General features: G+C 37.0%; 1 protein-coding gene across 7 annotated transcripts in view; it reads left to right on the forward strand.

The window, feature by feature from the left end:
* VAMP7 (vesicle associated membrane protein 7) overlaps nt 1–15,240 on the forward strand; it is a 105,779-nt gene that overhangs the window by 46,037 nt on the left and 44,502 nt on the right. For 5 of the 7 annotated variants that reach the window (XR_014259067.1, XM_082447880.1, XM_082447881.1 and 2 more), the window contains exons 6-7: nt 6,515–6,582; nt 14,184–14,276. Coding sequence is in view for 6 of the 7 variants with exons in the window: in XM_082447880.1 (XP_082304006.1) it covers nt 6,515–6,582; nt 14,184–14,276 (161 nt within the window). In the remaining variant the exon portion in view is untranslated. The remainder of the gene's footprint in view (nt 1–6,514; nt 6,583–14,183; nt 14,277–15,240) is intronic. The other 2 variants (XM_082447883.1, XM_082447878.1) reach the window with 1 other exon arrangement.

A 15,240-nucleotide genomic window follows, 5' to 3' on the forward strand; every position in this document is an offset into this window, starting at 1 on the left:
GTAGAGGCTGAAGAAGCGGGCGGGTGGGGAAAGGGGTTGTAATGGTGGCTCCACCCCTCACGCACCACTGAACAATGACACCTTCTATGGTATCCTGGGCTTTTCCCACAGACTTTCCTGGTTGTGGAGCTCCTTACTCCTGTCCCTTCAGGCTGTCTTTTCACAGCCAACAGCTGTCCCCTCCCTGGGTCCACACTCCAAACCCCACTTTCCAGCACCCAGCCCCCCTCCGCAACAGGCAACTCACAACTCAGGCCGGAATGTGCAGAGCTGCAGTGTAGACCATGCATGCAGTTTTTTGTCCTGCCTTCCACAGAGTGTCCACTGCATTCTCCTTTGATCCCCCAAAGGTCCGTTTCTGTCCCAGCTGATTTCCCCACTGTGAGGGAGCTTTTCTGAGTGTGGGGACCTCCCCTCACCTTCAGCTTCCCGCCAGATTGCTGGTCCCTGTTTTGATTCCTCTTTTCTTTTTTTCTTCTTTCTTTCGTCCTGCCTGGTTTTGAGGGGATTTTTCTTGTCCTTTTAGGTTGTCTGAAGTCCTCTGCTAATGTTCAGCAGGTGCTGTATGAGAATTGTTCCATTTGTAGATGTATTCTTGATGTATTTGTGAGGAGCGACAAATTCCACGTCCTCCTATTCCACCATCGTGACTCCTCTCCAGTAGCTGTAGTTATTTTTACTACTCTTTTGCTTTAACCTTTATACTATAGTTGTGTTTAAGACACCATCCTATTACAGAATTAGAGTGTTCTAAATCTGCATACTTACCTTTACCAGTGTATTATATACTTTCATATGTTTTCATTTCACTAATAAGCATCTTTTCCATTCAGCATTTCTTGCATTGCGGGTCTGGTGGTGATGAGATCCCTCAGCTTATGTTTGTCTGGGAACATCTTTATTTCTCCTTCATATCAGAAGGATAACTTTTCCATATAGAGTATTCTTGGCTGACAGTTTTTTTCTTTCAACATTTTGAATGTGTCATTCCACTCTCTCCTGGCATGTAGGGTTTCTGCTGAGAAAACTGCTGATAACCTAATGGGGGTTCTTTTGCAGGTCACAATCTTTTTCCTCTGGCTGCTTTTAGGAATTTCTCTTTATCTTTGATTTTTGACAGTTTCATCATAATTTATCTTAAGAAGGTCTTTTTGCATTGAGATAATAGGGTGATTAGCATCATGAATTTGGATGTCCCAGTCTTTCCTTGAGTTTGGGAAGTTCTCAGCTATTATATCTTTAATAACTTTTCTGCCTTTTATCCCTCTCTTTTCCTTCTGGAACCCCAGTTATTATAATATTTGTATGTTTGATGGAGTCCTATAGATCACATAGGCTTTCTAAATCACTCATTTTCATTATTTTTTCTTTGTTATCCTCTGATTTCAGATTTCCTATCCTTTAGCTCATTTAGTCTATCTTCCACTCAGTCTACTCTGAGATAGATGCTCTCTATTGCATTTTTCATTTTACTCATTGAATTCTTCAGCTCCAGAATTTCTGTTTGTTTGTTTTCCATGATTTCTATCTCTTTGTTAAATTTCAGATTTTGTTCATGTACTGTTTTCCTGATTTCATTGAATTCTCTTTCTGTGTTCTCTTGCTGCTCTTTTGGTTTCCTCAAAACTGCTATTTTGAATTCTTTATCATCTAGATCCTAAAATTTCATGTCTTTGATTTTGGTTATTGGTGAATGATTATTACCTTTTGGTGATATCATGTTTCCTTGATTCTTCATGTTCCTTGGAGTTTTGTGTCACTGCTTTCACATATGAAGTAGCAGACACCTCCTCAAAGCTTTGCTAATTGCCTTCAGGTGGGAAATACTGTTCATACGTCCTGTTATATCTGGGGTTTTCTCTGACCTTGCGTGGATATACCTGCTCCATGCTTCTTGCTCCCTCTTGTGGCATAATTATTAAGCTTTTATATCTTGTCTGGTCTTACAGCTCACCAGAATGTCTGCTAGAAACCTCTCTTTTGTTTTTCAGAAGGTAGCACTACAGTTCAATTTTATGGTTTCTCCCTTTCACATAGACCCTGGTCAGATATTTTGAGAGCACTACTTTTATTGGAGCTTGCTCTTGCCACTGAACTCAGGAGCACATATAAGGAGCTGGCCGGAGAGCGGGGGGGAGGTGTGAGTCTTGCACTCTAGGTATTGAGGGTGACTGTGGGACTGGTGAGGGGATCATCGGGTGAGGGTTTCCCAGAAGCTCACGGATGGACTTTCCACTGAAGTCCTGAACAGAGTCATCAGGAACTATAGCCCTTTAATATTGATATTCTTACCTGCTTCTTTCCTGATTTCTTCCCTTCCCCCTTCCCCCTTCCCCCTTCCCCCTTCCCCCAGTCATGGAGGTCCCAGCCTCAAATTTGTTTTGCTCCAGTAGCATGCTGGAATCTCCCCTCAGCAAGGCTGGAGTTCTACAAATTCTCTTTTGTCCTTGGGTGCCTGCTCAAGTCAGTACTCTTCAGGTTTTCCCCAACCCAACCATGGCCAAAAGGGATTGGGGCAAGTTCACCGGTCCTGCTGATTCCACAGCTCATACAATGGTCTTTCTGCCTATTACTGATGCACAGGTGGATGAGACTCCTCCCAGGTCCCTTGGCATATCTGGATCCCAGAACTCTAACAGAGGGACTTTTGTTCATGGATGGATGCCTAACTAGTTGTTTAAAAGGGGGGACAAAAAGGAATATCTTATGCCACTATGATGCTGACATCACTTGTACTTGTTATATTCAGAGTTGAGCTCAGTCTCTCTCCCCTATTCTCCCCTATAATCTTGACCCCTATTGCAATAGTCTTGAATAAAGTCTTTCTTACCATTTTTGACAAGTGCCAGAATAATTTCTTTTTAATAGTATCTCTCTTCCAACATCTTTCTTGCCTTGTTCCCATTTTTCTATGCTATTGTAAATGGAATTTTTCTCTTTTGTTCTTGGATTTTTCATTGCTCATGTATAGAAATACAGTCGGTTTTTGTATTTTGATCTTGTACAATCTTGTTGAACTCATTTAATAGTTCCTTATGATTTTATGTATATAGGATCATACCATCTGAAAGTAGAGTTTTAATTCTTCCTTTCCAATCTGGATAACTTTCATTTCTTTCTCCTGCCTAATTGCCCTGGCTAGAACCTCCGGTACAGTGTTGAATAAAAGTAGCAAGAGTGGACATCCTTGTCTTATTCCTGATCTTAGGAAGATTTTCACAGTTACGTATGATTTTAGCTGTGGTTCTTTCATAGGTGCTATTTGTCAGGTTCAGGAAGTTCCCTTCTATTTCTTGTTTGCTGAGTTATCATGTAAAGGTGTTGGTTTTTGTCAAGTCCTTTTTTGTATCTATTGAAATGATCATATTGTTTTTTGCCCTTTATTTATTTTATTAAAACATTACAATAATTGATTTTTGAATACTAAATCAACCTTGCATTTCTGAAACAAATGCCACTTCATCATGGTGTATAATCCTTTTTATATATTGCTGGATTCATTTTGCCAGTACTTTACTGAGGACTTCTTATGTCTTTATTCATAAGAGATATTGATCTATTATTTTCTTGTGATATCTTTATCTGGTTTTGATATCAGAGTAATACTGACCTTATAGGATAAGTTGCAAGTGTTCCCTCTTCTATTTTTAAAAGAATTTGTGAAAAATTGGTATTAATTCTCTTGAAATGTTTGGTAGAATTCACCCTTGAAGCCATCTGCGCTTGTGCTTTTCTTTCTGCAAAGTTTAAAAATTACTGATTCAATCTCTTTATTTGTTGTAGCTCTATTCAGATATTCTGTTTCTTCTTGAGTCTGTTTTGGTGGTTGGTGTCTTTCTAGGAATTTATCCATTTCTTTTATCTAATATGTTGACATACTCTTGTTCATAGTATTCTCTTAGGATCCCTTTCATTTCTATGAATTTGATAGTTATTATTTTAGTAATTTGAGTATTCTCTTTTTTTGTCTGTTTATGCAAATATTTGTCAATTTTGTTGATCTTTTCAAACCTACTTTTGGTTTCATTGATTTTCTCTATTTTTCTTTTATGATCTATATATTTTTTCTGCTCTAATGTTTATTATCTACTTCCCTCTGTTAGCTTTGGATTTAGTTTGCTCTTCTTTTTCCAGTTCGTTAAGATAGAACGATAGGTTATTAATTTGGGATCTTTTGTCTTAGTCAACTTAGAGTACTATAAAAAATTACTATAGACTGGGTGGTTTAAACAACAGAAATTGATTTTCTCACAGTTCTGGAGGCGGAATTCTAAGATCAGGGTGCCTGCATGGTTGGGCTCTGATGGGAACTCTCTTCCCAGCTTGCAGATGATGCCTTATCACTGTGTCCTCACATGGCTGGAAGTAAGACAGGGAGCAAGCTCTCTGGTGTCTCTTCTTATAAGGCCACTAATCCCATCATAAGCCTTCATGGCCTCATCTAAATCTAATGATCTCTCAAAGACCCCATCTCCAAATACTATCACATTAGGGGTTAGGGCTTCAATATATGAATTTGTGGGGACTCAATTCAGTCTATAACATTTTTCTTCTCTGTAATGTAGGTGTTTGCTGCTATAAATTTCCTTCTATTCACTGCTTTTACTTCATCCCATAAGTTTTCCTTGTTATTGATTTCTAATTTCATTTTATTGTTGAGTGAAACAGCTGAGCTCCCCCTCCCCCAAGTAAGTTTCTAATTTCTGCTCTTTTTCCTGTGTATGGATCACACTTTCCTGTTTCTTTTCATATCATAACTTTTTTTGAAAATTGGACATTTTTGGTAATGTAGCAACTCTGGGTACTGATTCCCAACTCCTAGGGTGTATTGTTTGCTGGTTTATTTGTTTAGTGACTTGGCTGCACTTTTTCTTTGAAGTCTATTTCTCCCACAGTGTGCGGCCTCTAATGTCACCTCTCAGAGGGAACAGCCTTGGGCATGCACACAGTCACCCTGGAATGACACAGCTCTCTTGTTTCTTTTCCTAATCTCCCTATTAAGCCTGCCTCTGTGGTACCTCACCCAGCTGTTAGCCTCCACTGATTGCAGGCTAATTGCTCCATTTTTATTTTTCTGACAGTTTCCCATACATAAAGTCCTCCAGTGATCTAATTCGATTTGGGTTCCCTTGTGTTTGAGGCCAGTCTTAGGTATTTGTTCTGACCTCAGGAGGGTTCTTCTTAGCTGACTCTTCCCCCAGGTACTCTCTGTTAAACTTCTAGCTGTCACATGGTTTAGCTTGTTATTCTCATGAAGCTCCCAGCTTCACTGTAACTGCTTATCTCCCAAGTCTCCATTGTTTTTAACAGCACCCTTAGGCTTGAACTTCCCCATACTCTGTTCCAAATAGAGTCTATTCTCTTAGGAAAGCTCTCTGTTCTTAAGTCCTGCCTTTCCCCCTGGGAACAATCTATGAACCACTGTTCTGGAGCTATGGATAGGGACAGTGGACTGCTTCTCTTGGAGTGACACCCTTGCCCTACAAGTGGAGTGCTGGGTAACCCTGGTTTTCTTGGCTTGCCTCTCCCAGTGTGGAACCTCTACTCTATGAGTTACGTCAGGGCAGGGGCACTCAGAGCTCACTATTCTTGGCCTGCCACCTGTGGTAGAGCTTCTGCCCTGTGCATGGGGGCTACGTAGATGGAGGAAGCCTCACACCTACCGGTCACACCATGCTGGAATAGAGCTTCTGCCTTATGGACCTGGGGATGGGGTGAGGTAGGAGGAGAAATGCTGATGAGTTGCCCCTCCTGGAGGGAAAGCATAGGTTTTGAATGGGACCTGAGGGGAAATAGTGCTCCCAGGCTTTATTTGCCAGGAGTAGAGCTTCCATCTCACTGAACTGAAGCATGGAGTAGATCATGTAGATCTCAAATGCCATAGACTCTCACTTTTCTTACTAAGAATTCATTGATTTTCTTGTGTAAATGTTTCTCCATTTGCTGTATGCCCTTAGGACATTCACAGTTTTCAGAGACTTTAAATTGTTTTTGTTTGTTTTTATAATTTTTACCAGTTATGGTGGTTTTATTGGAGAGAGGCTCTGTGGAGCTCCTCACACTGCAGTTCTGGAAATGTCCAACTCTCATTTATTTTGAAGGTTCTTTTTTTGTTTTTACTCTCAGATCATACCCTTAATTCAGGTGTTTGCAAACTACAGCTCTTGGATCAAATCTGGCCTCTTTTTCTAAATAAAGTTTCATTGGAACACAGTCATGCCCATTCGTTTATGTATTGTTTATGTCTGACAGAGTTCAGTAATTGCAATTGAGACCATTTGGTCCACAAAGCCTAAAATATTTAGTGTCTGGCCCTTTACAAAAAAACTGACAACACCTACTTTAGTTGATAAGCTTTACTAAAGTCTTTCATTACTTAAAGATATAAGTGCTTCCGTAGTAAATATGAGTTGTCAAGAATACCAACAATAATTAAAATCAGATTTGGCTTAAAAGCAAAATTAGTAGATTTGTAATATAAACATGATATTTTTTGTTTTTCCAACATTTTCAGATCTGGTAGCTCAGCGAGGCGAAAGATTGGAATTATTGATAGATAAAACAGAAAATCTCGTGGATTCGGTAAGTATGGGATATGGTAATATTTTTCCAGGATGTAAACTAGAGAAACTGTGGTTGATGGCTAATATAATAGGGAAATGTCTTAAATTCAATACTTCAGTGGGGGTTTTTTTTCCGTTCTAACCCCCATTATGTGACTACGTGTGATCATGAGGATAACAATGAGGCATAGAAAAAAGCCACAACCCATTAATAGCCAGTAAGGAAGCTTTCATTTGGAAAACATACTCAATATAAAGAAACAATTTTTTTAAAGCTTTGGATTGATGCCTACATAATTTAGCACCTTAGCTACATATACCAGTCTGTTCTCTGTATATTTGTAAAACACAAAACAAAAGTGCAGGCCAGTTGTGACCCATTATGGATCCTAAAAATCAGACAATTCAGTCACTTTCTTGCTTACCATGACAGCTTGAGCTTTTTTTGTATTAAGCAAGAGGCAGAGATTGATAGGGAAGGATGTGTCCCTGTAACCTACTTATGCTACAATTACGTGTGTCTCCGCATTTTCCATCTGGCTGGTGGATGAAAGTTTTCAGGAAAGATGATACATATACAGTGAATAGAAGGGGGGCAGAGATCAGTTACAATTTGGGTCTACACAATTACAAATTTACACGAAGAGTAGAAATTTACCCCTTGAAACAGATATCAGTGAGTGATCTTGTTCATTCTTACTGACAGGTAGATTGTAGTGGTTAAGAGCACAAGCTCTAGAGTCTGGTTGCCTGGGATTGAATCCCAGCTCTGTCACTCACTAGTTGTGTGACCTTAGGCAAGTTACGTAAACTCTCTATGCCTCAGTCATCATCATCTGTAAAATGAAGATGAATCTTTTTCATAGTGTTTTGAGGGTTAAAGCACACAATGCATGCAAAGTCCCTAACACAGTGTCTGATACATAGCAAGAGCTATTTAAAGGTTTATTGTTATTGTTAGTTTTACAGAGACATCTATTAACAGTAGGTCTTAGGAGGATAATAGTTTTTTCACCAAAGTACATGGAAATTGGAGGAAGGGTGGCACCATACAGGAAGTTAAGACACCAGGGTTCTATAATGACTCACTTTGTAAACCGTTGCTTGGGGACAAAGAGAGAAAACAGGTGTCTGATTGTAGATCTGATGAGAAGTTTTTTGGTACTTCCAGTCTATCTCTTAGGTATCCTTAGTCCCTGAAGATGACCCTATTTAGCTGGAGTGGCCTGTGTTTGACCAGTACTAGGATAGTCTGCACTTTCCAAAAAAAGTTTTCTTAATTTTGTTGACTACATCACCCAGATTAACAAAAGGTACTCATTAACTGCTGCCTCTTTTTATGGAGGAATAACAAATACAATAAAGTGCAGCAAGTGTGCTACTTTTAATAAGTGTGCAGCTCAGTTATTTTTTTACATATGTTTATACCCATGTAACCACCACCTAGGTCAAGATATAAAACACTATCAACACCTCAGAAGGCAGCCTCAAGCCCCTTCCAGTTAGTAATCCCCAACAGAAGTAATTTTTCTGACTTACATCACCCTAGATAATGTTTTTCCCGTTCTTAAAATGTATAGAAAAATGGAAACGTATGTTATGTATTTGCGTCTGTCCCCTTTCACTCACCAGTATGCCTATGAGATTCATCCATGTTGTTGAATGTAGTAATAATTTATTATTTTTTATTGTTTTGTACTACATATTCCATTGTATAAGTCTACCTACCGCAATTTATTTATCCATTCTCCTCTGTGGGGCTTTAATTCTGGATTCTCTGTTTTGTTCCATTGTTCTCTTGGTCTGTCTTTATGCCAGTACCACACTGTATTGCTAACTGTAGCTTTATAGAATTCCCTGAGTCCTTCACTATGTTCTTCTCCAGGACTGTCTTCACCATTTTAGGTCCTTTGCATTTCCGTTTGTGTTTCAGAATAAGCTTGTTATTTTCCATCCTTAAAAAAATTTGTATCTTTGATTGTGATTGCATTTAACTGATAGGTCAATTTAAGGAGAATTGGTAATCTTGACAGCATTGAGTCTTCCTATCCATAAACCTGGCATATGTCTGCTTTTGCATAGGATTTCTTTAATTTTTCTCACCAGTGTTTTTTAGTTTTTGGTATACAAGTCTTGCACATATTTTGTGAAATATACCTTTGAGAATTTCATGCTTTTGCATTCTATTGTAAATTTTAAATTTTGTTTTCCAATATTTATTGCTAATTATATAGAAATGAAATTGATTTTTGTATATTGACCTGGTTTGTATCCTTCAACTTTGCAAAATTCACTTATTAGTTTTACGAGCTTTTTTGTAGGTGCTTACATTTTATTTCTTTTCCTTGTATTATTGCACTGGCTAGAACCTTGTACACAATAGTGAAGACAGGTCGTGACTGGACATTCTTGAATGAAGCACATCTTATGGGGAAAAATTCAGTATTTTCACAATTATGTTGTTAGCTGTAGATTTTTTAATAGGTACCCTTTATCAGGTGAAAGAATTTCCTTCAATTCCTCATTTCAGAGTCTTATTCAGGAATTTTATCAAATATTTTTTCTCTATTTATTGAGAAGATTATATGGTTTTTCTCCTTTAATCAGTTAATATGACTGAACCTAACTTACTAAACTAATATTTATTTCTGAATGTTAAACTAACCTTGCATTCCTGCAAGATCATGATACATTATCCTTTTTATATAATACCTTATTGGATTTGCTATTGATTTATTCAGGAATTTTGTATCTGTGTTCATGAGGGATGTTAGTCTATAATTTATTTTTCTTTTTGGGCTTTGGTATCAGGGATATACTGGCCCCATCAAACAGGTTGGGAAGTGTTACCTCTCCTTCTCTATCCTCCAAAAGAGTTTAGGTAATATTGACATTATTTGCTCCTTTGCTGTTTGGAAGGATTCACCAGTGAAGCAGTCTCAGCCTGGAGTTTTCTTTGTGGGAAGGTTTTAAATCTACCGTTTTACTATTTGTTTCCTTTTTTTTTTACCATCTGTTCTTTGTTCCCTTCACTCTCTTTTTCTGCCTTCTGTTCCATTAATGAGTACGTCTTAAATTCCATTTTTATTCTGTTTTGTTATTTTGTGATTGCTTTAAGGTTTATAGTATAAGTCTTTAACTTATCATAGTCTACCTCCAAGTGGTATTATCCCACTTCACAAATAGTATGAGAACCTTATAATAGTATACCTCCAATTTTTACCTGGCCTTGGTGCTATTTTTGTCATACTTTTATTTACACATACAACCTTCAAAAGAGATTTAAATAATAAGAAAAACATCCTTTCTATTTATCCATGTAGTTAATATTTCTCGTAACTCTCTTCATTCTTTTGTGTAGATCTAGATTTCTATCTGGTGACATTTTCTTTCTGCCTGTAGGATGTCTTTTAACATTTCTTGTAGTGTAGGTCTGCTAGTAATGAATTCTTTCAGTATTTGTATATCTGAAAAGTCCTTATTTCACTTCCTTTTTTTAAAGATATTTTCACAGAATAGAATTCTGTATTATTTTTTTTCTTTCAGTATTTGAAAGATGTCTCATCACTGTCTTTTATATTGTTTCTGGCAAAAATTCCACTGTTGTTTTTACATATATAATGTGTCTTTTTTTTCTCTTGGTTCTTATAAGATTTTTCTATCATTGGTTTTAAGAAATTTGATTATAATATACTTTGATATAGTTTTCTTCATGTTTCTTCAGCTCTGGGTTTGTTGAGCTGTGGGTTTGTAGTTTTTATCAAATTATGAAAACAGTCAGCTGTTATTTCTTCAAATATTTTTCTGTCCTTTCCTTCTAGGACTCCAATTATGTGTACATTAAAGCACTTGAAGTTGTACCACAACTCACTGATGCTCTGTTCGTTTTTTTCAGTCTTTTTTCTTTCTGTGTTTCATTTAGGATAGTTTCTATTACAGTGTCTTCAAGTTTACTTATCTTTTTATTCTGCAGTTTGTAATCTGTTACTCCCATTTTGTATATTTTTCACGTCTACAAGTTTGATTTTGATCTTTTTTATGTCTTTCATCTGTCTCCTTAACATTTGCATGCTTTCCTCTACATTGCTTAATATATAAAGTATATTTATAATTGAAATGTTTATTCCACTTACATGTAATATAAATATTGATAGAGTTGAATTTAAGTAAGCTATGTTGCTCTTTGGTTTTTATTTGCTCTGTCCTCTTTGTTCCTCTTTTTTATTTTGTTTATTCAAATATTTTAAAAATTGTTTCATTTTATCACCTCTTGGTTTTTCTAACGGCCTTATTATTTATTTATTGATCAATAAATCACAGACCATACAGTTGACCCATTTAAAGTGTACAGTTCAATGGGTTTTGGCATATTACATTATAATTTTTAATTGTGGTGAAATATATACATATAATAAATTTGCCATTTTAACCATTTTAGTGTATAATTCAGTGACATTAATTACATTCACAGTGTTGTGCAGCCATCATCACTATCTATGTCCAAAACTTTGTCATTATGCCAAACAGGTTCTGTAACTGTTAACCAATAAGTTCCCATTTCCACTCCCCCCAGCCCTGGTAACCTCTTATCTACTTTTTGTCTCTATGAATTTGCCTATTCTAGAGACCTGTAATTGGAATCCTACAATTATTTGTCCTTTTGTGTCTGGCTTATTTCACTTAGCATCATATTTTCAAGTTTCATCCATGTTGTAGCATGTGTCAGGACTTCATTTCTTTTTATGGCTGAATAATATTCCATTATATGGATATACCACATTTTATTTATCCATTCATCTGTTGATGGACCACTGAGTTATTTCCGTCTTTGAGCACTTGTGAATAATGCTGCTATGAACATTGGCATACAAGTATCCATTCAAGTCCCTGCTTTTAGTTCCTTTGGGTATTTACCTAGGAGTGGAATTGCTGGGTCATATGGTAATCCTATGTTTAGCTTTTTGAGGGACTACCAAACATTTTTTCATAACTGCCACACCATTTTACATTCCCAACATGTGCAAGGATACCAGTTTTTCCACATCTTCACCAGCACTTGTTATTTTCCATATTTTTCTTATAGCCATCCTGGTGGGTATGAAGTGGTATGTCATTGTGGTTTTGATTTTCATTTCCCTAAGGACTAATGATGTTGATCATCTTTCCATGTGTTTATTGACAATTGGTATATCTTCTTGGGAGAAATTATTCAAGTCCTTTGCCCATTTTTAGTGCATCATCAGCTGCTAGTGAAACCATCTACATGGAGTGGAGAGGCCATCAGGCTGGTCAGCTTGCCCTTGTCATTCTCACAGGGGTTTTTATATATTTTTGTTCTTTTCTACTTACACCCACCCCCACCCATCCCCAAGGGAAGCTTTGGTAAGGTGTAACAATTGTTCTTTATAGTTCAACTGGTTTTAAACAGGTGATATATCAGTGTTCAAATACTGACCTGAGGATTGTGGAGAAATCTTCACCCCAACCTGTTGAATCACATAACTGTATTTAGGTTTATTAGTTTCATTGCTCACTGCTTTTTCTTATTCATATTATCTTCCTCCTTCTTGGAGTCTTTATTGTGACTTAGTTTGTGAGTAACTGAAAAGAGTTTGGGCAACTGAGAAGTTCACCAACTGTGTACAGTTTAGAGGGCACAGTCCCCAAGCCTCCCTCAATTCTGACACCAGCTGCAAGTTGGTTCATTCCCCAAACCATCCTCAGGTTTGATAACTCACTAGAAGGACTCACAGAACTCTATGAAAGCTATTATAGTTATGGTTTTTTACAGGCAAAGGTTACAGATTAAGCTCACCCAAAAGAAGCAGCACATTGGGTGGAGTTGGGGAGGTAACAAACCCACAGTTTCTGTTGTTCTCTCCCCATGGACTCATTACTCTCCCAGCATAGATGTGTGATGACATTGTCAACAAAGAATTAATCAGTCCATCTAAGAAAGAAATGGAAAATTTTATTTGAGCCAAATTTGAGAACTATAACCAGGGAAGAGCATCTCGGAAAGCTCAGAGAACTGTTCCGCCCGTTAGAAGTCAAGTCACAGTTCTATAAGGCTTTTGAGACAGAGGGCTGGACATTAAATGACATATTACTGACACTTACAGAATCCAGAGCTAAGTGTCACTGTGACCCCTTACAAGATTAAGAAGGAATGTTATCTTTAAGTTGTCTTGTTGGTGCTGGGAGAATGTTGGTCTTTATGGTTGAGCAGGAGTTTTTGCCGATGGGGAAGGTTTGGTCAGTGCATAATGCAGATACACAGTGCACATTGTGGGGAGAGAGGAGGCCAAAGGGCAGAGAAAAATTTTTATGTTTAAATTTTTCTTGTCTTGCCATGAAATATGAATGTTATTTCACAAAATACACAGAGCATTGTACAACAAGGAAGCTTGCCCAAGCTTCATTGTTCAGTTTTGTTGTTGTTGTTGTTTTTATTGAAGTATAGTTGATTTACAATGTTACATTAGTTTCTGGTGTACAGTAAAGTGATTTAGTTATACATATATATATATATATGTATTCTTTTTCACATTCTTTTCCTTTATGGCTTATTATAGGATACTGAACATAGTTCCCTGTGCTATACAGTAGGACCTTGTTATTTCATTTTTCAGTTTTTATTGTGGTTTCATTACATAAGCATGATTGACTGATTGCCTACTTGCTTAATCTCAGTCTCCAGTCTCTAGCTCCTCTAGAGACCCAGAGCCCCTATCCTAAATCATATAGTTGGGCTTTCTGAGTGACTAGTCCCTGCACTAAATCACATCGTTACTATTTGGCTAGCCCATGGCCCCCAGGCAAGAAAAGGTTACCTCCCAGGAGCTGAGAGCAAAGGTCAGATCCTTTTTTGGGCAAGGTTAAATTCTTTACGATACAGTACACTTAGTAGGTATTTGGGTTGTTTCCAGTCTTGAGATTAGACAAATAGTGCAGTTAGAAACATTTTTGTATATGTCTTTAGATGAACTTATGCATATATCTCTGTTGGGTATATACCTAGGAGTGGAATTGCTGGGCTATTAGGGATTTTTGTTTGTTTGTTTGTTTGTTTTAAACTGCTTGTGTCCTGGTGGGAATGGTTCAGTAGATATTGAGAAATTGATGCTGCAACAGAAAATGGATAACTGAAGGAGTGAAGTTCTTTGGGTTTGGGCCCTCATATAAGTAAATACATATCTTCCTATGGAAATTGAACAGGTTCTTATGGTTCACAATGCCAGGATTATACTGGGCAGAATAGGCAAATGTGTTTGCAGCCAACTAGCTCATGCTTTCTTATTGGAAGCATGAAGACAAAAAGGCTTTTCTGCTATCACGAAGAACTACTTCTAGTGCTCAACATCACATGCATTGCTGTGGTGGAGAAGAAAAAGGAGGGAATCCTTTCCAGTGGGCTCATACTGCTTACCATATATGTGGCAGAGTCCTGCTTTGCAGAACTAGTGATTATGAATGGCCAGTCTCTACCTGTGAAGAGAGGGAAGGGGTAAAAAACATTGAAACAGAATTTAATGAAAGTAAAAGTTTTGCAGGTATTATTGCAAATCAATCATGTAGTCAATGCCAGGGATCAAACAATTCATGCTTTTTTTTTTCTAGTCTGTCACCTTCAAAACAACCAGCAGAAATCTTGCCCGAGCCATGTGTATGAAGAATCTCAAGCTCACAATCATCATCATCATCATATCAGTCGTAAGTTTTTGTCCTTTTAATATATGATTTTATTTTTCAATCTCTAAGAAATTAGGTGCTGGAATTCTTTCTCAGTGATTAGCACTCTGAAAAAAAAATGATTAGCACTCTGAAATGAGCTACATATAACTTTTAATGGTGAAACACATGACCAGGGATTAGCTTTCCTATGAAGTTACTGTGACATAGCATCTCTACTTAAACCCCATTTCCCTACTGAGAATTCTTATATGTAAGTAGTCGTTTAAGGCATTCCAGATATTCCTGATTATTTAATGGTTTTCTCACTGCTGAAATGGGATTCTTTTAAACTTACATTTTCTAATTGAGTGAATATTTTCTAATTATATTTCTGTTTTCTAGTTAATTCTGTTTTCTATTTCTTTGTTTCTGTTTTCTCTTTTCTAATTCATCTGTTTTGTTTCTGGCAACATAATTTTTGCAGAATTACATAATTTGTATTAGTTGTAATAGTTTGTCAGTTGATTCTTCTGTGTGCTGTAGATCAGGAGTCAGCAAACTTTCTGTGAGGTCCAAATAGTAAATATTTTAGGCCTTGCAGGTCACATACAGTCTCTGTCACATATTCTTTTTTTAAACAACTTGAAAATTATAAAAACCATTCTTAGCTCACAGGCAATGGCTGTAGTTTGTTGACTCCTGCTGTAGGTAAATTATGATACTGTCTGTTAATAATCTTAACCTCATCATTTATTTATACACACACACACACACACACACACACACATACATTTCATTTACAAGCAGTGCTGAATAATTGTGGTATCAGTAGGAATCTTTATTTAGTTCCTGGTTTTAATTGGAATGATTCTAGTATTTTTGAGTGATATTTACTATGAATTCTTGTTACTTTTATTGTGAAGTTAAAGAACCTTTTATTTCTAGAGTGCTAAAAGTTTTTTATCAGGAATAGGCATTTCACTTTAAGAAATGATATTTCTCT

The sequence above is a fragment of the Balaenoptera physalus genome (genome assembly GCF_965194825.1).
Source record: "Balaenoptera physalus genome assembly, chromosome: X".
Lineage (NCBI taxonomy): Eukaryota > Metazoa > Chordata > Mammalia > Artiodactyla > Balaenopteridae > Balaenoptera > Balaenoptera physalus.